The sequence below is a fragment of the Mesoplodon mirus genome, assembly GCF_964341445.2.
Source record: "Mesoplodon mirus genome assembly, chromosome: X".
In the NCBI taxonomy this organism is placed as follows: Eukaryota; Metazoa; Chordata; class Mammalia; order Artiodactyla; family Ziphiidae; genus Mesoplodon; species Mesoplodon mirus.
The window spans coordinates 28,826,776-28,848,623 of record NC_138981.1 but is presented as its reverse complement, the minus strand read 5'-3'; the positions used below and the strand labels follow the sequence as shown (position 1 = coordinate 28,848,623).

Sequence of the window (21,848 nt, the reverse complement as noted above, 5' to 3'; positions counted from 1 at the left end):
GTGTAAGAAGTTTTTTTTTGTTTTTTTTTGGTTTTTTTTTGTTTTTTTTTTTACGGTACGCGGGCCTCTCACTGTTGTGGCCTCTCCTGTTGCGGAGCACAGGCTCCGGATGCGCAGGCTCAGCGGCCATGTCTCACGGGCTTAGCCACTCCACGGCATGTGGGATCTTCCCGGACAGGGGCACGAACCCGTTTCGCCTGCATCGGCAGGCAGACTCTCAACCACTGCGCCACCAGGGAAGCCGTTTAAGAAGTTTTTATAAGAAGAATATATATGCTATGATTCGCTCTGTCATTAAAATATTTAAATGAGCCTAATAGTAGAAATAGTAGTTGTGTATCACTCGGATTCAGTAACTGCTAACTGATGCAACAGAGAAAACCTGATATCTGAATGACTTAACACTACAAAAGTTTGTTTCTTGTGCACATAAAATCTGATGAAGGTTGGCAGAGGCTCACTGCTAACAGATGACTCTGAGATCCGGGCTATTTACGGCACACGGCTCCACACCTCAACACGGGCTCTCTATGTTTGCTGCTGAATGGAAGAGAAAGCACAGAGGTGCCATACTGACTCCCTCGTGCCTTGGTCTGGAGGTCACGCTTCCTAATTACAAGTGGACTGGGAATACAGTCTCCCCAGGAACCCAAGGAGAGCAAGACAGGATGTGGATGAGGTTTGCAGTCTCCCATAAACTGGTGCATAGTATGTGCTCAATAAAGAGCAACTATTGCAATTGGTTCTGACAACAACCCTCTTAGTTTCTTGGAGGAGTTTCTGAGAAGGCCAAATTTACCTTGAAATTCACCAATTTTTTCTTGTGCATACTATGTAAGACATGTTTTCAAATATAGGATTACATCTAATTTCCAAAAGTACCCTGTAAATCTCAGCAGAGAGGGCGTTCACCAGTACCTTTCTGCATTGCCAATTGCAATCACCTGTGTAATCTCAGTAGGCTGGGAATTTTCTCCTAACTTTTGGTTGCATGGTCAAAATCATAGCTACCCACCACCTGACTGAACATACCTGAACACCCGAACAGGTGCCATGAAGCTTATTGAACAAACAGCATCTTCCCTGGGACAGATACAGACAAGAATTACTGGGAGGATGGTGAATTATTTCTCCTTTTCATTCAAAGCTAGCATGTCTGCCAAAGAACCATTTTCCACCTCCAAGAAGGACTCCAACATGGGTTTTTAGGAATTCAGCCTCAGTAGATGTTTGTTTACACAGTGATTTCCTTGGTCCCTCCTCCTTTACCACTTAGGAAGAAGGCTTTGGTTTTGGACGACTTAATTAAGTTCACTCAGTGTATGGATTCAGTGGCCAGATTCAAAGAAGACATTTCATTAAAATCCTACTGCAAATATCACGTTGTTTCAAAAACAGCCTCCCTAGCCTTGGGGTTGTAAGCCAAGGCCCTGTAGAGTCCATACCAAATCAGAGTCTAGTCACCAGCAGGTTTGAAAACACTGAGAATGTGGTGGAGGCACCCAGTGGGGATGGGGAGGTGTGTAAACGTCACTGTCTGAAGTGAACAGTTACATGGAAAGGGCAGCTGCTGTCCCAGGGGTCCACGGTGAGGAACGGGATCAGCAGGGAGTCGGGATGCTCCGAGTCGGGGCAGGGCAGGGGATATGGGTTGTCTGTCCCTCCGGGAGCTGAGTGCAGCCTCCAGAGGAAGATGCCGAGAAGAGCTGGCCAGCAGGTCAGGTTCCAGTCTGGACACGAGGGCACACTGGGGAAGACCCAGGGGAAGGGCGCTGTAATGCCGCAAAGTGCTGGGACTGGACACACGTGCCGGGACCGGGGCAATCAGCTCTCAGGGAACCCTGGGGCGAGGGGCAGGAGGATCCTAGGTAAACGAAGCCCACAGACAATCCCCAAATTGTGTCTGATTCTCATTTTCACCTTCCTTCTTTAGGCCTGCTTTTAATATTTTGGCTACAAGTTCCTCTTTCTTATTGCCCGAGAGACACCATGGAGCAGTGAGAAGAGAAATGAATTAAGAGACAGAAGGGCTGCCTCAGGCTGGGAGGAGCGGAACAGTATGGGCTCTGGAGGAATTCAGACCAGGCTGTACTCCCGGTTCTGTCACTTTACCAGTCTGGAGAGGACTGCAAGTTCTTGGTCTGCCAAGTGGGTTTGATAAGCCTCATCTTATAGAACTGTCGGAACATATGTGATATATGTAAAGCACCTGGCACAGTGGCTGGCAATGTTTGGGTCTTTCATGCATGGCAGTTTTTATGATGCTTATTTTCATACCAGAAGAAACTGGTCTTCTCTATCCTAGAGATACCCTCATCTCTAGGAATTTTTCATTTTACCCAGGAGATGTCAGAGACTATGCGGTCCTCTAGGACAAAGAAAGCTGAATTAACCAAAGTGCTCCTTAGCAAGTAACCCTGAGTACATCTTCCCTACCAGAGAACATGTTGTTTCTTTTGTGGAGGCAGGGGTTTCACCAGGATGCAAATCAAACCTTATAGAATTTGTGTCAAGGGCCAGTAATTCCCCTGCCTCCCCCACCCCCACCCCCACCCCCCCCGATTTTCACGTATTTCATCACCACCAAAATCTGGGCCCATTTAGGAGTTCTGCCAGATTACACTCAAGACAAACAAATATCGTATATTAACGCATATATATGGAATCTAGATAAATGGTACAGTTGAACCTCTCTGCAGGGCAGGAACAGAGACGCAGACATACAGAACGGACATATGGACACGGGGGAAGGGGGAGTGGGATGAATTGGGAGATTTGGATTGACCTATATACACTACCCTGTGTCAAACAGATAGCCAGCGGGAACCTGCTGTACAGCACAGGGAGCTCAGCTTGGTGCTCTGAGACCACCTAGATGGGTGGGGGGAAGTCCAGCACGGAGGTGATATATGTATACGTGTAGCTGATTCACTTCGTTGCACAGCGGAAACTAACACAACACTGTAAAGCAATTAAACTCCAATTAGAAAAACCCGATAACTAATTAATGGAGCGGGCTGGGGCTCCTGCAGCCCAGGGCACAGAGTACCAGCACAGGGGCTTCTCAGCATCCCACCACAGTGGAGACAATATGCATAAAACACCTGGTTTGTTTGTGCACTGTGTTCACCTGCACCGGGTCAAAAGCACTGGACCCATTCTATGCTTTCTCCAGGTGGAGATTCTCTCTCTTTTTTTATTTTTTTGCAGTACGCAGGCCTCACTGCTGTGGCCTCTCCCGTTGCGGAGCACAGGCTCCGGACGCGCAGGCTCAGCGGCCATGGCTCACGGGCCCAGCCGCTCCGCGGCATGTGGGATCCTCCCGGACCGGGGCACGAACCCATGTCCCCTGCATCGGCAGGTGGACTCTCAACCACTGCGCCACCAGGGAAGCCCGAGATTCTCTCTGCTTTACTCACAATCCCAAAGTAACTGTTCAGGGCACTTTCTCATTTCAGGCTTAGCCTCTCAACTCTGTGGCCCACCACCTGAGGGTCTGGCCCCTGCTCACCATTATCACAGCCTCATCTAGCCCACCATGCAGCCAACTTAAAATTACCTCACAAGGAGGGATTTGCAAAATACCAAACCTCAAACTTTCTGGCTGAGGGAATTTATACTTCACTGCTCTCATCTGGACTCTCTCCCCACCAGCCTCGCTGCGTTTTTCATCACACCACCTTCCTTATATAATAGCTGCTCTTATACGCTACACATCTACAGGCAGGTGCAGGGTCATTTTTACCTTAGCATCATCACTACCAGCACAGAACCTTCCAAAGAGCAGATGCTCCATTACAGATGGGAATCAATAAGGCACTGAGTGAGAAATGTAATTTATTACTATTTAATTTTCTTGGCATTCTTGAATAAGCTAAGGACATCTAGGTGTATTATCTTTGAATTTTACAAAGAGAAAGACAAAGGTGAATAAGACAAACCAAAATTTGACTAAACTTTACTTTGTTTTCATCCATTTTAAAACCACAGCATTCTTTCACATTTCCAAGAAAATTCCTATTCCAAAGCCATATTCTCTCATTCCAGACCCCCAGAAAGATGCAAGGAGTTTTCAAATCGTACTACACAGTACCAAAACTCTTACGCTTACACCTGATAAACAACAACAAATATGTGATCCATGTCATTTATAAACTTGGATTCTGAATCTAAAGAGACATTCTAGTAAAAGAAACATTTGAAAGATACTAGTGTAAAACAGGAACACAAAGAAGATATATATTATGATCTTCCCAGCCCAAGCTTAGCCTCTCACTACTTAAAAGGTTGGCAGCGTTGGTCAAACACAAAGTGAAGAAGCTGCCTCAGACCTCACTAAGGGTTGGAGGAGCTGCAAGACATGACTGGGAACGCGCACTGGCCTTGACAAGAGTATGAGCCGTGGCTACAGCTCTGGCTCGGGCTCTCCCTTCCTCATCTCTCAAAGCCTCTTCATAATGGACTGGAAAGGCACTGGGGGCCATATCAGTGAGCTTGGCCACAAACTCCAGGACTTTCATCTTGCTGGTTTCAGCGCGGGCTCTCCGGCCCCACAGGAACTCATAGCGCGGGGGATCGCTGTGGTGCACCTGACGATACACCAGGTACTTTTCCTGCACCAGATCTTCTGTGATAAGCTTCCTGGGGTCCCCAAAGATTAAGTGCCACCTTCCATCATAAACACCCAATTTACTCAGGAATGCCCAGATGTCCTCCTCAGAGGCGCGGTTGCCTTTCCAGAAGATCACACCCAGGAGAGGCAACAGGAGCGCACTCTTCGGAAACCGCCTGCCACTGCTCCGACTGCCATCATCGCTGACATCTAGCTGGCTGACAAGGGTATAGGAGTCACCACTCGGCTTGACTTCCTTCAAGTCAAGACCAAAGAGCCGCTGAACGCGCTCAGCAGCTCTCCTGAGGATCTCAGGGAACTTCCCCTTGTACCTTTTGTTCACAAGCTTCAGCATGTCTGCCTTTATAATGGGCTCTTTCACTGTATACTTCTCCAGCAGGAAATCTATCAACATTCCCACCTGCTTGGTTAGAGGATCTCTCTGAGAGCTCTCACCGGAGGTTGAGGCCCGGGAGGAATTTTTCCTTGCCTCAACCCGGCCCTTGGCACGTACATCAGATCCTGGGCCTGAAACCCCTGCAGCACGAGAGCTAGTGGCTGGGGCTCCCTGTGGCTCCTGGCGAGTGCCAGCAGCAGGGGAGCTCGGGGGAGTACCCTGAGAAACAGAAGCGGGGGACGAGGGCGACTCGTCTATCTCTGCTGCAGTGGCCTGAGCACCCCCGAGATTCTGGGTCTCCCTCCGGGCCTGGCGGCGCTTCTCACGGGCACGCAGCTTACTCTTCTGCCCCCGAGGCATGACTATGGGCAGGGACAGCAAGCGGGGGAGTGGCCAGGAGAGCAGGTGATGCTGGAACCTGGAGGAGGGAAGGTGAGAGGGTGTGAGCACCTTCAGCAGGGAGGTACCACCCTGACTTGAAGAAGGCCGCTCCGCACGTTCCCTTGAGGGCACTGCTCTAGGAACCACTGGGCCCTCCTTCTTGCTCAGCCTGTCCCCTGAGAACCCAGCGTGAGAAGCGACAGTGAGTGAGCCTCAGGCTACAGCCTGCCAGCCCTGCCTGTGGCTGACGGCGGTGACCACAGATCCTGGTAGGGTAGGCCCTCTCTGGGTTCCAACGGTCCCTTTCGTTCACAAACAGGACTGTCACATGGACTCTTGGTAGGGCCGGGGCCTCTTCCCTGTGCTGCTCTGAAGGTGACACCTCAAAGCTCCCTGGGGCCCACGAGAAGGAACTGAGTCATGGACACTGTCGGGGTGCACAGCGCTGACAGTGCTGTGGGGCCTGCTCTGTCCTGAACTCGTTGGTCCTCAACCATTCAGCGTCCTCATCTTGTCGATACCAAGGGTCTGGGACCCCCCACAGCCCCCCTGTGCCCCTGTGCCCCTTCTGCCCCTGGAGTGGCACCTTCAGACGAAGGACCTCATCTCCCTTAGAAATGATACAAAGAAATGAGGAGCCTCCGCCTGACAACCATGCTCTGGGCCTTCAAGGGCTGAGCAGAGGCCTGGGCAGGACTCTCTATTATTCCTTTGATTCGGTGGAAGGGGGGTGTGCTACCTTCAGTCGTCATGCACGGTCCCCACTGGGTCTCCTGGGAGGATCTGGGGGACCTGAGGACATTTCCTCACAGTAAGGCCCACAGCTCCCTGAGACCGAACAGTGGAAGTGAGGATGGCCTTACCCGGCCACAGCGTCCCTAGTGTCCAGAGGCTGAAGCTGCAGCAGGCACGCCGAGGCCCTATAACGCGGGCTCCTCCCTCACGGTCCCCATTTCTCACTCAGGGGAGGGTCTACGGTTCCTCCCTCTGCTGACCCGTCACACCAAGATGCTTACTTCCCTGTGAGTTCCGACTGGGGAACGGATGGGCACTTCTGCCTGACATCTGTGCCCGGGGGCGCCTCGGAACGACAATGCAGAGGGACTCTGTGGGGTCCCCGCTGGCATGCGGTGGAGTTCCCCACAGTCCTCAGCATCTTCTCCGTGAGTCCTGGCAAACCCCGGAAATCCTCCCTCCGCTGATCTGAGTTCGCCTGCATTACCTGAAGATTCTCACCTTCCTGAGATCCCCAAGATGAAAGAAAGGGTGGGCCCCTTCCATTCACCCCCGTCCATGCCCTCCCTGGGTTGGTAGCAGGGGCTGGACCCCGCGGGACCCCACTGTTCCGGCGTCGTTGGCCTCTTTCGCCCTCACTCTGACGGCATCTACTCTCCTCCCTCAGCTCACCTCAGTCTTCGGGCCTCAGATCAAGGCCCACATCTGCCTGGCTCCCTGGGGCTGGAAGTGAGGGGTGACACATCAGGCTACCTCTACCTGGGGTTTCCCAGGGCCGAGGGGGGTGGGAGTTTGTGGGCCCCCACTGCTTTGGGTGGGTGTTCATCTACATCATCCCTCAGTGTCCTCACCCTGACGCACAGCAGGACTTGGACATCCTCTGTGTCTTGACTTGAAGTCTATCCCCTCGTACTAAGGCCCCCAACTCCCCGAGACCCACTAGAAAGAAAATTTTCTTGTCTCTCTAGCTACAACGGTGTGTGGACTTGCAATGCTGACAGGCAGGCAGAGATTCTGTGGCCCTCACTATTGTGGCGTAGGTGGTCCCCTCAATTCTCAGGGTCCTCTCCTTGGTTCCTGGCATTACCGGGAAATCCTCCGGCTGCTGAGCTCAGCCCATACTCCCATCCACGAGCTTCCTCACCTCCCTGCCATGGTCCGGGAAAAAGGGAGTGATATTCATCAGGTCACCAGGCCTGAGTCTCCCTCCCACGTCTGAGAGTAGGGATGAGATTCTATGTGGTTCACTTCTTTCTGGGTGGGGTTCCCTCATCTTCACTCGGTGTTACCACCCTGACTCTTGTTAGGAACCAGGCTCCTTCCCTAGGTTGAATGAGGCCTCTCTCATTAGACCCAAACCCTGACGTCCCTGAGACCACCCTTGGAGGAACTGAGAGGGCAATTCAGCCTGAGAGCTCGAAACCTGGCTTCCCAGGGCGAAGGCAGAGGTGGCACTGTGTGTGGTCTCCTCCGTTCTGGGGGAGTCGGTTGTCTCATTCCTCACATAGAATTTGTGCCTTGACATCGATCATGGCCTGGGACTCCTCTTCTTCTGCTGAACCGGGCAGCCAGCCCTTAAACCAAGGCCCTCATCTCCCTCAGACCCCACAGGCAGAGGTTAGGGCGCACCTGAGCCTGCCAGCTCTGCCCTGGCCTCCCGGGGCTAACGGCAGGGGCGGCATTAGAGGCAGCTCTCTCCACTGTGTAAGGAGCAGTCTCCATTTCCTCACTCAGGAGCTTCACCTTGACTCTGCACCCTGCCTGAGACTTTGCCCTCTGCTGACGTGAGCCCGTGACTGTCAGAAAAGGTCCTCATCTTCCTGGGACCCGAGCTTACACTCAGACTGAGCCTCATTCCGCCAAAGCTGATCTGGGGCTCGGCTATGCCTGCTAACAGCAAGGGTGGGACTCTCCGACCCCACTGTTCTGGAGTTGGTGGCTCCCTCAGTCCTCATTCAGGACTCTGGCGTCCAGTCCGGGTAGGGTTTGGGATTCCTCCCTCCACTGACACGAATCTGCATGCCTCAGACCGAAGCTCTCACCTCCTTGAGTAGCTAGAAGACAAGTCGGGGGCTCCACGTCCCGGCTACCTTATCTGGGGACTCCCAGATCTGAGAGCAGGGCTGCTGATTTGTGCAGTTCCCTGTTTTCACGAGAGGTCTGCTTACTGGCACGGATGGTCCTACCTCTGCTTCTTTTAGGGCCAAGTCTCCTCCCTAAGCTTAATGGGGTGGCCTTATCTATCTATCTATCCATCCATCCATCCATCCACCCAACTACCTGTTTTTTTACATTTCACACCCATTACGCATTGACTTTGTAACTGGTCGTTTGTACCCCTTAATTGTCCTCACCTAATTTCTCTCCTCCCCCCAACCACGTTTGTTCTCTGTTATCTATAACTGTTTCTCTTCTGTTGTTTGTTCATTTGTCTTGTTTTTCAGCTTCCACATATAAGTGAAATCATACGGTATTTGTTTTTCTCGGTCTGACTTATTTCACTTAGCGTACATAACACCCTCTAGGTCCATGCCCCCGCCCTTTCTTTTTGGCCGCACCGTGTGGCCTGTGGGATCTTAGTTCCCCCACCAGGGATCGAAGGTGCGCCCCCTGCAGTGGAAGCGAGGAGTCTTAACCACTGGACCAACAGGGAAGTCCTGCCCCCTTTGCATAAAGGCCTTTCTCTACCCGAACGTCCCCTAGCCCCCAACCCCACTTCCCACCCCAGGCAGGAATGAGGGCTTCTCTCAGCCTGAATTACTCTAGAGCATCGCACGAGGGAAGGCGGGAGGGGGCTCCGTGCAGTCACGTCTTTCGGAAGGAGGGACCCTCGTTAGCTCGGAAGGTCCCACTTTTCACCTGCTGGGGACAAGACTACACCCTTTGCCTAAGAAGCCGCCCCCTCTAGACAAAGGCCCTCCTCCACTCCCTGAGGCCCTCCACACGGCAACTCCAACAGGACTCCTCTGGCATATAGGTCACATCAGGGTCTCACGCTGCTGATGGCAGGCAGGGGCGGGAGGCGGGGGGTCACCTTTGTTATGGGGGGAGGGGTAGGGAAGGTCCCTTCAGGCTACATTCAGGTCCTCACCGTGGCTCCGGACGCGTCCTCAAAACCCACGCTCGGCCGAACAACCCAACGCCGCGGCTAACGGTCAGGCTCCTCGCTTCCAAAGCGGAAGTCGGGGGGAGCCGCATCCGGCCCTGCGTGGGGTCTCCGAGGGCTGACGGCAGGGGCGGGACTCTGCGGGACGCCCACTGTTCAGGGGTCAGCGTCCCTGCGTCCTGCCGGTGCCGCCTATCAGAGCCCGGGACCCCTCCCTCTATGGTCCCGGGTCCTCCAGCCTCCGAACCAAGCCCTCACCTCCCCAAGGCCCTAGCGGGGGGAAGTCAGGGTGCTGAAATTCATAGAGCAAGCCAGTAGGTTAGAAACTCAGATGTTACAGTCTTGAGTCCAAGGTCTGTAGAGCAGGGCAGGCATACTAGAAACTCAGGCAGGATTTCTGTGTTGCAGTCTTTTTTTTTTTTTTTTAATATTTATATATTTATTTTGGCTGTGCCGGGTCCTCGTTGTGGCATGCGGGATCTTTAGTCGTGGCATGGGAACTCTTAGTTGCAGCATGCATATGGGATCTAGTTTCCTGACCAGGGATCGAACCGGGGCCCCCGGAATTGGGAGCACGGAGTCTTAGCCACTGGACCACCAGGGAAGCCCCTGTGTTGCAGTCTTGAGGCTGAATTCCTTCAGGAAACCTCAGTTCTTGTTCTTGGGGCCCTCAACTGATTGCATGAGGCCCAGTCACACTACGGGTGGTCATCTGCTTTACTCAAAGCCTACAGATTTAACTATTAATCGCATGTGAAAAATACCTTCACAGTGGACATCTAGACTGATAATTGACTAAACAGCTGTGCAGCACAGCCTAGCTCTTAGCTAATGTAGTCCATCTACATGTAATGCCACCTTATGGCGTACAAAACTAAGAGGTGGGAATGATAGGAGGAATCTAGACTTGGAAATATGACGCTGCCACTAACTGGGACAAAGAATACAGGAAGAGGACGAATGAGGTTTGGAAAAAAATCATGTGTTTATATTTTTTCACACTGAGTTTGAGATATCCTTGAATCAGTCATAGTTGGATTTATGTTTAAAGCTTTGTGGGTAGGTCAGGGCTTGGGATAATAGATCTGGAAGTTAGCAGCAGATAGTTTGCAGTTAGAACTGGAGGAGTGGATGAAGTTACCTGGGGATAGTTGTGGGGAGGAAAAAAATAGTGGACCGGATATGGTAACTTGGGGAGCACCAGTTCCCCAAGGGGTGACGGAAAAGAAGTCCACTGAGGAGACGGAGAAAAAACAGATTGAGACGTAGAAGAACCAGGACAGGGCAGTGTCTTAAACACTGTAGAAGACAGTGCTATGCTCACCAAATCCAATTCTATATTCCTTCTTCTTAGGCACATGGAAAGCTCCATTCTTCAGACCCCTTGAGGCTAACGGAGGATTTATGACTGGTTTCAGCCAATGAAATGGGAGAGGAAGTGATGGGTTTGGCTGAATCAGAGAAGAGCCCTTTAGAGACTCGCTGTCCACTCTCCCCTGCCTCAATGAATAGGTAATCCCCAGAGAAAACCCCCAAATGCCCCTCCCTCCCCCATACCCATTGAACATGTAGTGTGGTTGAGAAATAAACCTTTGTTGTGGTAAAACGCTGAGATTTCAGGATTAATTTGACACTCTAACCTAACCTAGCTTATCTTGACTAATACAGAAGCCAAGGCAGTAGAATATTTTGCAAAGGAGAGAACAGTCACAACAGTCTCATATGCATCAGTGTTCCAGAAAAGAGACCCTTCCATGGATTCCCAAATGTGGAATAATGAAGCCAATAAGTCCAAACAATTTAGGGGGTTTCTCAATCGTAACAGTCTGACAGGGAACCTGCATTGTCTTTTGGCTTTAGCTAACAAATGTGCTCATCAGATCAATAAAATGTAGCCTTAACTTGAATTGGAAATTGACATCACAACACATATACACATTACAGTGTACTAGCCTTGTAGTTTGGCTTGAAATCTTGAGGTGATGATACAAATTCTGATTCAATTATCTTTGCCTTCGTTCTCCATTTAGGTTTTGCAAAAACAGTGGTCTCAATATTTCGCCTTAGTACAAGAGACCCCGATTTATAAACAACTTTATCCTATATATTTAGTTATGAAGGGGATTGTTTAGCGTTCTGGGTGCCCTTTCCCAAGTGGAAAGAAATGATAAAGGATGATTAGCTTCCCAGGCCATATCCCACCACCTACAGTGCAGCCAGACTAGAAATGCATATTATTCCAGGACATAATTATGACTTATGTTATTGATTCTAATCAACGAGAAGCAAACTAAATGTCATTTTACATAAGGCACAACAATAGAGTCAAGCAGGAAGCTGTGCCAGATATATATGCATTATACTTGAAAACGGAGAATACCAAATTCCAAAAGTACATTGTTGTAAAATAAAGGAAGTCCAACTGGCCTAAATGCACACATCTGATCATAGATTCCAAATATTTCTATAAATAAAAATGAAATCTCTGCTGAGACTGGTAATTATGACATAAAATGTTCCAGCTAGAAATCATTAAGCTAAAAAATCACTTAGAAACTATAAAATGCACATGAAAACAATGCTTTGATTAGGCAGCATTTCCAATGTATTCCAGTCCTTCTTCCACATATTACTCTCAAGTGAGATCATCACAATCTCTTTTCTTCTCAGATTTATAGAAATTACATTAAGAGGTATCCTTGGATACCAAACAGCCCTTAAATCTCACTTAGTCCAAGATGTGGTCAAAGCCGAGTTCCTCAGTTCTTCACTGCTTAGCTATTTACTAATGATAAAAAAGAAAATCTCTCTCTTTTGAATTACCTCATTTATCCTATACAAATGGGGAGTGAAGTATTAAGGCTAATAAATTTTGCTGATAACCATGGCTTGTATTTCAACATTAATACTTTTTATTGACCTAATTAATATTAATGGAAATCATCCTATAGTGCTTTAGGGACTACAGATGTGACAGATTCCCTCTCAGAAGGTTATTATTTCTACATTGTAGTTTTTAAGTGTTAAGTTTATCTATAGGGCCCATATTCTTCCTGTATTAAATGTCAATTAATTCTTCAATGAAAACTCAGCAAAATGCTTTGATAATAAAATAATAGTTAACACAAATATATAATGCTTATGAATTCGTGGGCACTGTGCTGAATGCCCTACACTTAATTCTCAACATAATCTTATAGTTAGGTATTATCATCATCACAATTTTACAGATAAGCAAAGAGGCACAAAGAGGTTACAGAATTTACCCAAGGTTACACAACTAGTAAATGGTAGCGCTGGGATTGAAAGACCAGGTGTCTGCTTCCAGAATCTCACGCTCTGACGTACTACATACTGCCTTCCTAGATGGTGTGAGATAAACACGCTCCAGAACTATGTTGAAACTCATGAACTATCAGGAATTTATCCTCTGATATAAAATTTCTCTTTATCAATCCACCATCTGGAGAGAGAAGAGTCTATAGGTAATCTTTTTGTTTTCATTCTGGAGGAGAAATACTCATGCGTCATTTCACTCTTCTTTTGTAAATTATTTGCTTATTTTTCCCTTTTTAAAGGCTTCCCTAAGGTCTGTAATTGGAATTTCCCATGCCTTTTGAAGTTTATTTTTCTTAACCTTAAAAATATTTTTAGGAATAGGAGGTGCTCCCTGTGGAAGACACAGAACATAAAAAATTAAAATATGAACTGCTAGCCCTTCATGTACTTATTAGTTTACATCCACTGCCTAATGAAGAGCCACAAAACTTAGCATCCTAACACAACAACTGTTTCTTCTCACAGATCTACAGGTCGGCTGAGGGGCTCTACTTCACGCTGTAGCTTTGGACCAGAGGGCTGGCTGGGACCCTTTCTAATGGTGATGACAGGTTTAAAAAGTGAGGTGGGGGGACTTCCCTGGTGGCGCAGTGGTTGGGAGTCCGCCCGCCGATGCAGGGGACACGGGTTCGTGCCCTGGTCCGGGAAGATCCCACATGCCACGGAGCGGCTGGGCCCGTGAGCCATGGCCACTGAGCCTGTGCGTCCGGAGCCTGTGCTCCGCAACGGGAGAGGCCACAAAAGTGAGAGACCCACGTACCAAGAAAAAAAAAAAGGGTCTTATAAGTGCTGTCACAGAAAGATCTCGCATTCACTTCCATTAACTTACAAGAGCAAGTCACAGAACAATATGTACACTGTTGCCCCTGTGTGTTAAAAATTCAACATATTTTTGTAGCACATCTATGTACAAAGAAGCCTCAAATCACCTTTAGAATGACACACACCATACAGTTAATTGTGGTTACTTTTGAAAAGGGGACTGAATTTTCGAGCAATGTTGTAAGGGGGGAGATTGTGATTTATGTGTTTAAGAAGTTTTTATAAGAAGAATATATATGCTATGATTCGCTCTGTCATTAAAATATTTAAATGAGCCTAATAGTAGAAACAGTAGCTGTGTATCACTCGGATTCAGTAACTGCTAACTGATGCAACAGAGAAAACCTGATATCTGAATGACTTAACACCACAAAAGTTTGTTTCTTGTGCACATAAAATCTGATGAAGGTTGGCAGAGGCTCACTGCTAACAGATGACTCCGAGATCCAGGCTATGTACGGCACACGGCTCCACACCTCAACACGGGCTCTCTATGTTTGCTGCTGAATGGAAGAGAAAGCACAGAGGTGCCATACTGACTCCCTCGTGCCTTGGTCTGGAGGTCACCCTTCCTAATTACAAGTGGACTGGGAATACAGTCTCCCCAGGAACCCAAGGAGAGCAAGACAGGATGTGGATGAGGTTTGCAGTCTCCCATAAACTGGTGCATAGTACGTGCTCAATAAAGAGCAACTATTGCAACTGGTTCTGACAACAACCCTCTTAGTTTCTTGGAGGAGTTTCTGAGAAGGCCAAATTTACCTTGAAATTCACCAATTTTTTCTTGTGCATACTATGTAAGACATGTTTTCAAATACAGGATTACATCTAATTTCCAAAAGTACCCTGTAAATCTCAGCAGAGAGGGCGTTCACCAGTACCTTTCTGCATTGCCAATTGCAATCACCTGTGTAATCTCAGTAGGCTGGGAATTTTCTCCTAACTTTTGGTTGCATGGTCAAAATCATAGCCACCCACCACCTGACTGAACATACCTGAACACCCGAACAGGTGCCATGAAGCTTATTGAACAAAGAGCATCTTCCCTGGGACAGATACAGACAAGAATTACTGGGAGGATGGTGAATTGTTTTCCCTTTTCATTCAAAGCTAGCATGTCTGCCAAAGAACCATTTTCCACCTCCAAGAAGGACTCCAACATGGGTTTTTAGGAATTCAGCCTCAGTAGATGTTTGTTTACACAGTGATTTCCTTGGTCCCTCCTCCTTTACCACTTAGGAAGAAGGCTTTGGTTTTGGACGACTTAATTAAGTCCACTCAGTGTATGGATTCAGTGGCCAGATTCAAAGAAGACATTTCATTAAAATCCTACTGCAAATATCACGTTGTTTCAAAAACAGCCTCCCTAGCCTTGGGGTTGTAAGCCAAGGCCCTGTAGAGTCCATACCAAATCAGAGTCTAGTCACCAGCAGGTTTGAAAACACTGAGAATGTGGTGGAGGCACCCAGTGGGGATGGGGAGGTGTGTAAACGTCACTGTCTGAAGTGAACAGTTACATGGAAAGGGCAGCTGCTGTCCCAGGGGTCCACGGTGAGGAACGGGATCAGCAGGGAGTCGGGATGCTCCGAGTCGGGGCAGGGCAGGGGATATGGGTTGTCTGTCCCTCCGGGAGCTGAGTGCAGCCTCCAGAGGAAGATGCCGAGAAGAGCTGGCCAGCAGGTCAGGTTCCAGTCTGGACACGAGGGCACACTGGGGAAGACCCAGGGGAAGGGCGCTGTAATGCCGCAAAGTGCTGGGACTGGACACACGTGCCGGGACCGGGGCAATCAGCTCTCAGGGAACCCTGGGGCGAGGGGCAGGAGGATCCTAGGTAAACGAAGCCCACAGACAATCCCCAAATTGTGTCTGATTCTCATTTTCACCTTCCTTCTTTAGGCCTGCTTTTAATATTTTGGCTACAAGTTCCTCTTTCTTATTGCCCGAGAGACACCATGGAGCAGTGAGAAGAGAAATGAATTAAGAGACAGAAGGGCTGCCTCAGGCTGGGAGGAGCGGAACAGTATGGGCTCTGGAGGAATTCAGACCAGGCTGTACTCCCGGTTCTGTCACTTTACCAGTCTGGAGAGGACTGCAAGTTCTTGGTCTGCCAAGTGGGTTTGATAAGCCTCATCTTATAGAACTGTCGGAACATATGTGATATATGTAAAGCACCTGGCACAGTGGCTGGCAATGTTTGGGTCTTTCATGCATGGCAGTTTTTATGATGCTTATTTTCATACCAGAAGAAACTGGTCTTCTCTATCCTAGAGATACCCTCATCTCTAGGAATTTTTCATTTTACCCAGGAGATGTCAGAGACTATGCGGTCCTCTAGGACAAAGAAAGCTGAATTAACCAAAGTGCTCCTTAGCAAGTAACCCTGAGTACATCTTCCCTACCAGAGAACATGTTGTTTCTTTTGTGGAGGCAGGGGTTTCACCAGGATGCAAATCAAACCTTATAGAATTTGTGTCAAGGGCCAGTAATTCCCCTGCCTCCCCAACCCCCACCCCCACCCCCCCCGATTTTCACGTATTTCATCACCACCAAAATCTGGGCCCATTTAGGAGTTCTGCCAGATTACACTCAAGACAAACAAATATCGTATATTAACGCATATATATGGAATCTAGATAAATGGTACAGTTGAACCTCTCTGCAGGGCAGGAACAGAGACGCAGACATACAGAACGGACATATGGACACGGGGGAAGGGGGAGTGGGATGAATTGGGAGATTTGGATTGACCTATATACACTACCCTGTGTCAAACAGATAGCCAGCGGGAACCTGCTGTACAGCACAGGGAGCTCAGCTTGGTGCTCTGAGACCACCTAGATGGGTGGGGGGAAGTCCAGCACGGAGGTGATATATGTATACGTGTAGCTGATTCACTTCGTTGCACAGCGGAAACTAACACAACACTGTAAAGCAATTAAACTCCAATTAGAAAAACCCGATAACTAATTAATGGAGCGGGCTGGGGCTCCTGCAGCCCAGGGCACAGAGTACCAGCACAGGGGCTTCTCAGCATCCCACCACAGTGGAGACAATATGCATAAAACACCTGGTTTGTTTGTGCACTGTGTTCACCTGCACCGGGTCAAAAGCACTGGACCCATTCTATGCTTTCTCCAGGTGGAGATTCTCTCTCTTTTTTTATTTTTTTGCAGTACGCAGGCCTCACTGCTGTGGCCTCTCCCGTTGCGGAGCACAGGCTCCGGACGCGCAGGCTCAGCGGCCATGGCTCACGGGCCCAGCCGCTCCGCGGCATGTGGGATCCTCCCGGACCGGGGCACGAACCCATGTCCCCTGCATCGGCAGGTGGACTCTCAACCACTGCGCCACCAGGGAAGCCCGAGATTCTCTCTGCTTTACTCACAATCCCAAAGTAACTGTTCAGGGCACTTTCTCATTTCAGGCTTAGCCTCTCAACTCTGTGGCCCACCACCTGAGGGTCTGGCCCCTGCTCACCATTATCACAGCCTCATCTAGCCCACCATGCAGCCAACTTAAAATTACCTCACAAGGAGGGATTTGCAAAATACCAAACCTCAAACTGTTCTGGCTGAGGGAATTTATACTTCACTGCTCTCATCTGGACTCTCTCCCCACCAGCCTCGCTGCGTTTTTCATCACACCACCTTCCTTATATAATAGCTGCTCTTATACGCTACACATCTACAGGCAGGTGCAGGGTCGTTTTTACCTTAGCATCATCACTACCAGCACAGAACCTTCCAAAGAGCAGATGCTCCATTACAGATGGGAATCAATGAGGCACTGAGTGAGGAATGTAATTTATTACTATTTAATTTTCTCGGCATTCTTGAATAAGCTAAGGACATCTAGGTGTATTATCTTTGAATTTTACAAAGAGAAAGACAAAGGTGAATAAGACAAACCAAAATTTGACTAAACTTTACTTTGTTTTCATCCATTTTAAAACCACAGCATTCTTTCACATTTCCAAGAAAATTCCTATTCCAAAGCCATATTCTCTCATTCCAGACCCCCAGAAAGATGCAAGGGGTTTTCAAATCGTACTACACAGTACCAAAACTCTTACGCTTACACCTGATAAACAACAACAAATATGTGATCCATGTCATTTATAAACTTGGGTTCTGAATCTAAAGAGACATTCTATTAAAAGAAACAACATTTGAAAGATACTAGTGTAAAACAGGAACACAAAGAAGATATATATTATGATCTTCCCAGCCCCAGCTTAGCCTCTCACTACTTAAAAGGTTGGCAGCGTTGGTCAAACACAAAGTGAAGAAGCTGCCTCGGACCTCACTAAGGGTGGGAGGAGCTGCTAGACATGACCTTGGAACGCGAACTGGCCTTGACACGAGCACGAGCCCTGGCTACAGCTCTGGCCTCGGCTCTCTCTTCCTCAGCTCTCAAAGCCTCTTCATAACGGACTGGAAAGGCACTGGGGACCACACCAGTGACCTTGGCCACAAACTCCAGGACTTTCATCTTGATGGTTGCAGCGCGGGCTCTCCGGCCCCACAGGAACTCATAGCGCGGGGGATCGCTGTGGCGCACCTGACGATACACCAGGTACTTTTCCTGCACCAGATCTTCTGTGATAAGCTTCCTGGGGTCCCCAAAGATTAAGTGCCACCTTCCATCATAAACACCGAAAATACTCAGGAATTCCCAGATGTCCTCCTCAGAGGCGCGGTTGTCACTCAAGAGGATCACACCCAGGAGAGGCAACAGGAGCGCACTCTTCGGAAACCGCCTGCCACTGCTCCGACTGCCATCATCGCTGACATCTAGCTGGCTGACAAGGGTATAGGAGTCACCACTCGGCTTGACTTCCTTCAAGTCAAGACCAAAGAGCCGCTGAACGCGCTCAGCAGCTCTCCTGAGGATCTCAGGGAACTTCCCCTTGTACCTTTTGTTCACAAGCTTCAGCATGTCTGCCTTTATAATGGGCTCTTTCACTGTATACTTCTCCAGCAGGAAATCTATCAACATTCCCACCTGCTTGGTTAGAGGATCTCTCTGAGAGCTCTCACCGGAGGTTGAGGCCCGGGAGGAATTTTTCCTTGCCTCAACCCGGCCCTTGGCACGTACATCAGATCCTGGGCCTGAAACCCCTGCAGCACGAGAGCTAGTGGCTGGGGCTCCCTGTGGCTCCTGGCGAGTGCCAGCAGCAGGGGAGCTCGGGGGAGTACCCTGAGAAACAGAAGCGGGGGACGAGGGCGACTCGTCTATCTCTGCTGCAGTGGCCTGAGCACCCCCGAGATTCTGGGTCTCCCTCCGGGCCTGGCGGCGCTTCTCACGGGCACGCAGCTTACTCTTCTGCCCCCGAGGCATGACTATGGGCAGGGACAGCAAGCGGGGGAGTGGCCAGGAGAGCAGGTGATGCTGGAACCTGGAGGAGGGAAGGTGAGAGGGTGTGAGCACCTTCAGCAGGGAGGTACCACCCTGACTTGAAGAAGGCCGCTCCGCACGTTCCCTTGAGGGCACTGCTCTAGGAACCACTGGGCCCTCCTTCTTGCTCAGCCTGTCCCCTGAGAACCCAGCGTGAGAAGCGACAGTGAGTGAGCCTCAGGCTACAGCCTGCCAGCCCTGCCTGTGGCTGACGGCGGTGACCACAGATCCTGGTAGGGTAGGCCCTCTCTGGGTTCCAACGGTCCCTTTCGTTCACAAACAGGACTGTCACATGGACTCTTGGTAGGGCCGGGGCCTCTTCCCTGTGCTGCTCTGAAGGTGACACCTCAAAGCTCCCTGGGGCCCACGAGAAGGAACTGAGTCATGGACACTGTCGGGGTGCACAGCGCTGACAGTGCTGTGGGGCCTGCTCTGTCCTGAACTCGTTGGTCCTCAACCATTCAGCGTCCTCATCTTGTCGATACCAAGGGTCTGGGACCCCCCACAGCCCCCCTGTGCCCCTGTGCCCCTTCTGCCCCTGGAGTGGCACCTTCAGACGAAGGACCTCATCTCCCTTAGAAATGATACAAAGAAATGAGGAGCCTCCGCCTGACAACCATGCTCTGGGCCTTCAAGGGCTGAGCAGAGGCCTGGGCAGGACTCTCTATTATTCCTTTGATTCGGTGGAAGGGGGGTGTGCTACCTTCAGTCGTCATGCACGGTCCCCACTGGGTCTCCTGGGAGGATCTGGGGGACCTGAGGACATTTCCTCACAGTAAGGCCCACAGCTCCCTGAGACCGAACAGTGGAAGTGAGGATGGCCTTACCCGGCCACAGCGTCCCTAGTGTCCAGAGGCTGAAGCTGCAGCAGGCACGCCGAGGCCCTATAACGCGGGCTCCTCCCTCACGGTCCCCATTTCTCACTCAGGGGAGGGTCTACGGTTCCTCCCTCTGCTGACCCGTCACACCAAGATGCTTACTTCCCTGTGAGTTCCGACTGGGGAACGGATGGGCACTTCTGCCTGACATCTGTGCCCGGGGGCGCCTCGGAACGACAATGCAGAGGGACTCTGTGGGGTCCCCGCTGGCATGCGGTGGAGTTCCCCACAGTCCTCAGCATCTTCTCCGTGAGTCCTGGCAAACCCCGGAAATCCTCCCTCCGCTGATCTGAGTTCGCCTGCATTACCTGAAGATTCTCACCTTCCTGAGATCCCCAAGATGAAAGAAAGGGTGGGCCCCTTCCATTCACCCCCGTCCATGCCCTCCCTGGGTTGGTAGCAGGGGCTGGACCCCGCGGGACCCCACTGTTCCGGCGTCGTTGGCCTCTTTCGCCCTCACTCTGACGGCATCTACTCTCCTCCCTCAGCTCACCTCAGTCTTCGGGCCTCAGATCAAGGCCCACATCTGCCTGGCTCCCTGGGGCTGGAAGTGAGGGGTGACACATCAGGCTACCTCTACCTGGGGTTTCCCAGGGCCGAGGGGGGTGGGAGTTTGTGGGCCCCCACTGCTTTGGGTGGGTGTTCATCTACATCATCCCTCAGTGTCCTCACCCTGACGCACAGCAGGACTTGGACATCCTCTGTGTCTTGACTTGAAGTCTATCCCCTCGTACTAAGGCCCCCAACTCCCCGAGACCCACTAGAAAGAAAATTTTCTTGTCTCTCTAGCTACAACGGTGTGTGGACTTGCAATGCTGACAGGCAGGCAGAGATTCTGTGGCCCTCACTATTGTGGCGTAGGTGGTCCCCTCAATTCTCAGGGTCCTCTCCTTGGTTCCTGGCATTACCGGGAAATCCTCCGGCTGCTGAGCTCAGCCCATACTCCCATCCACGAGCTTCCTCACCTCCCTGCCATGGTCCGGGAAAAAGGGAGTGATATTCATCAGGTCACCAGGCCTGAGTCTCCCCCCCACGTCTGAGAGTAGGGATGAGATTCTATGTGGTTCACTTCTTTCTGGGTGGGGTTCCCTCATCTTCACTCGGTGTTACCACCCTGACTCTTGTTAGGAACCAGGCTCCTTCCCTAGGTTGAATGAGGCCTCTCTCATTAGACCCAAACCCTGACGTCCCTGAGACCACCCTTGGAGGAACTGAGAGGGCAATTCAGCCTGAGAGCTCGAAACCTGGCTTCCCAGGGCGAAGGCAGAGGTGGCACTGTGTGTGGTCTCCTCCGTTCTGGGGGAGTCGGTTGTCTCATTCCTCACATAGAATTTGTGCCTTGACATCGATCATGGCCTGGGACTCCTCTTCTTCTGCTGAACCGGGCAGCCAGCCCTTAAACCAAGGCCCTCATCTCCCTCAGACCCCACAGGCAGAGGTTAGGGCGCACCTGAGCCTGCCAGCTCTGCCCTGGCCTCCCGGGGCTAACGGCAGGGGCGGCATTAGAGGCAGCTCTCTCCACTGTGTAAGGAGCAGTCTCCATTTCCTCACTCAGGAGCTTCACCTTGACTCTGCACCCTGCCTGAGACTTTGCCCTCTGCTGACGTGAGCCCGTGACTGTCAGAAAAGGTCCTCATCTTCCTGGGACCCGAGCTTACACTCAGACTGAGCCTCATTCCGCCAAAGCTGATCTGGGGCTCGGCTATGCCTGCTAACAGCAAGGGTGGGACTCTCCGACCCCACTGTTCTGGAGTTGGTGGCTCCCTCAGTCCTCATTCAGGACTCTGGCGTCCAGTCCGGGTAGGGTTTGGGATTCCTCCCTCCACTGACACGAATCTGCATGCCTCAGACCGAAGCTCTCACCTCCTTGAGTAGCTAGAAGACAAGTCGGGGGCTCCACGTCCCGGCTACCTTATCTGGGGACTCCCAGATCTGAGAGCAGGGCTGCTGATTTGTGCAGTTCCCTGTTTTCACGAGAGGTCTGCTTACTGGCACGGATGGTCCTACCTCTGCTTCTTTTAGGGCCAAGTCTCCTCCCTAAGCTTAATGGGGTGGCCTTATCTATCTATCTATCCATCCATCCATCCATCCACCCAACTACCTGTTTTTTTACATTTCACACCCATTACGCATTGACTTTGTAACTGGTCGTTTGTACCCCTTAATTGTCCTCACCTAATTTCT

General features: G+C 50.4%; 2 protein-coding genes across 2 annotated transcripts; both read right to left on the bottom strand.

Moving 5' to 3' along the window:
• Positions 1-4,316: 4,316 nt before the first annotated feature.
• LOC309796872 (melanoma-associated antigen B1-like) lies at positions 4,317-5,572 on the bottom strand. The gene has a single exon (XM_082610284.1). The coding sequence runs from the start codon at positions 5,367-5,369 to the stop codon at positions 4,326-4,328; it is 1,044 nt and encodes a 347-aa protein (XP_082466410.1). The 5' UTR covers positions 5,370-5,572; the 3' UTR covers positions 4,317-4,325.
• Positions 5,573-17,694: 12,122 nt separating this feature from the next.
• Positions 17,695-19,349, bottom strand: LOC309797085 (melanoma-associated antigen B1-like; the record flags this gene model as incomplete). Its single annotated transcript, XM_082610513.1, has 1 exon — positions 17,695-19,349. Exon 1 carries the CDS (start codon positions 18,727-18,729, stop codon positions 17,695-17,697), a length of 1,035 nt encoding a protein of 344 aa, XP_082466639.1. The 5' UTR covers positions 18,730-19,349.
• Between the last annotated feature and the right edge of the window lie 2,499 nt (positions 19,350-21,848).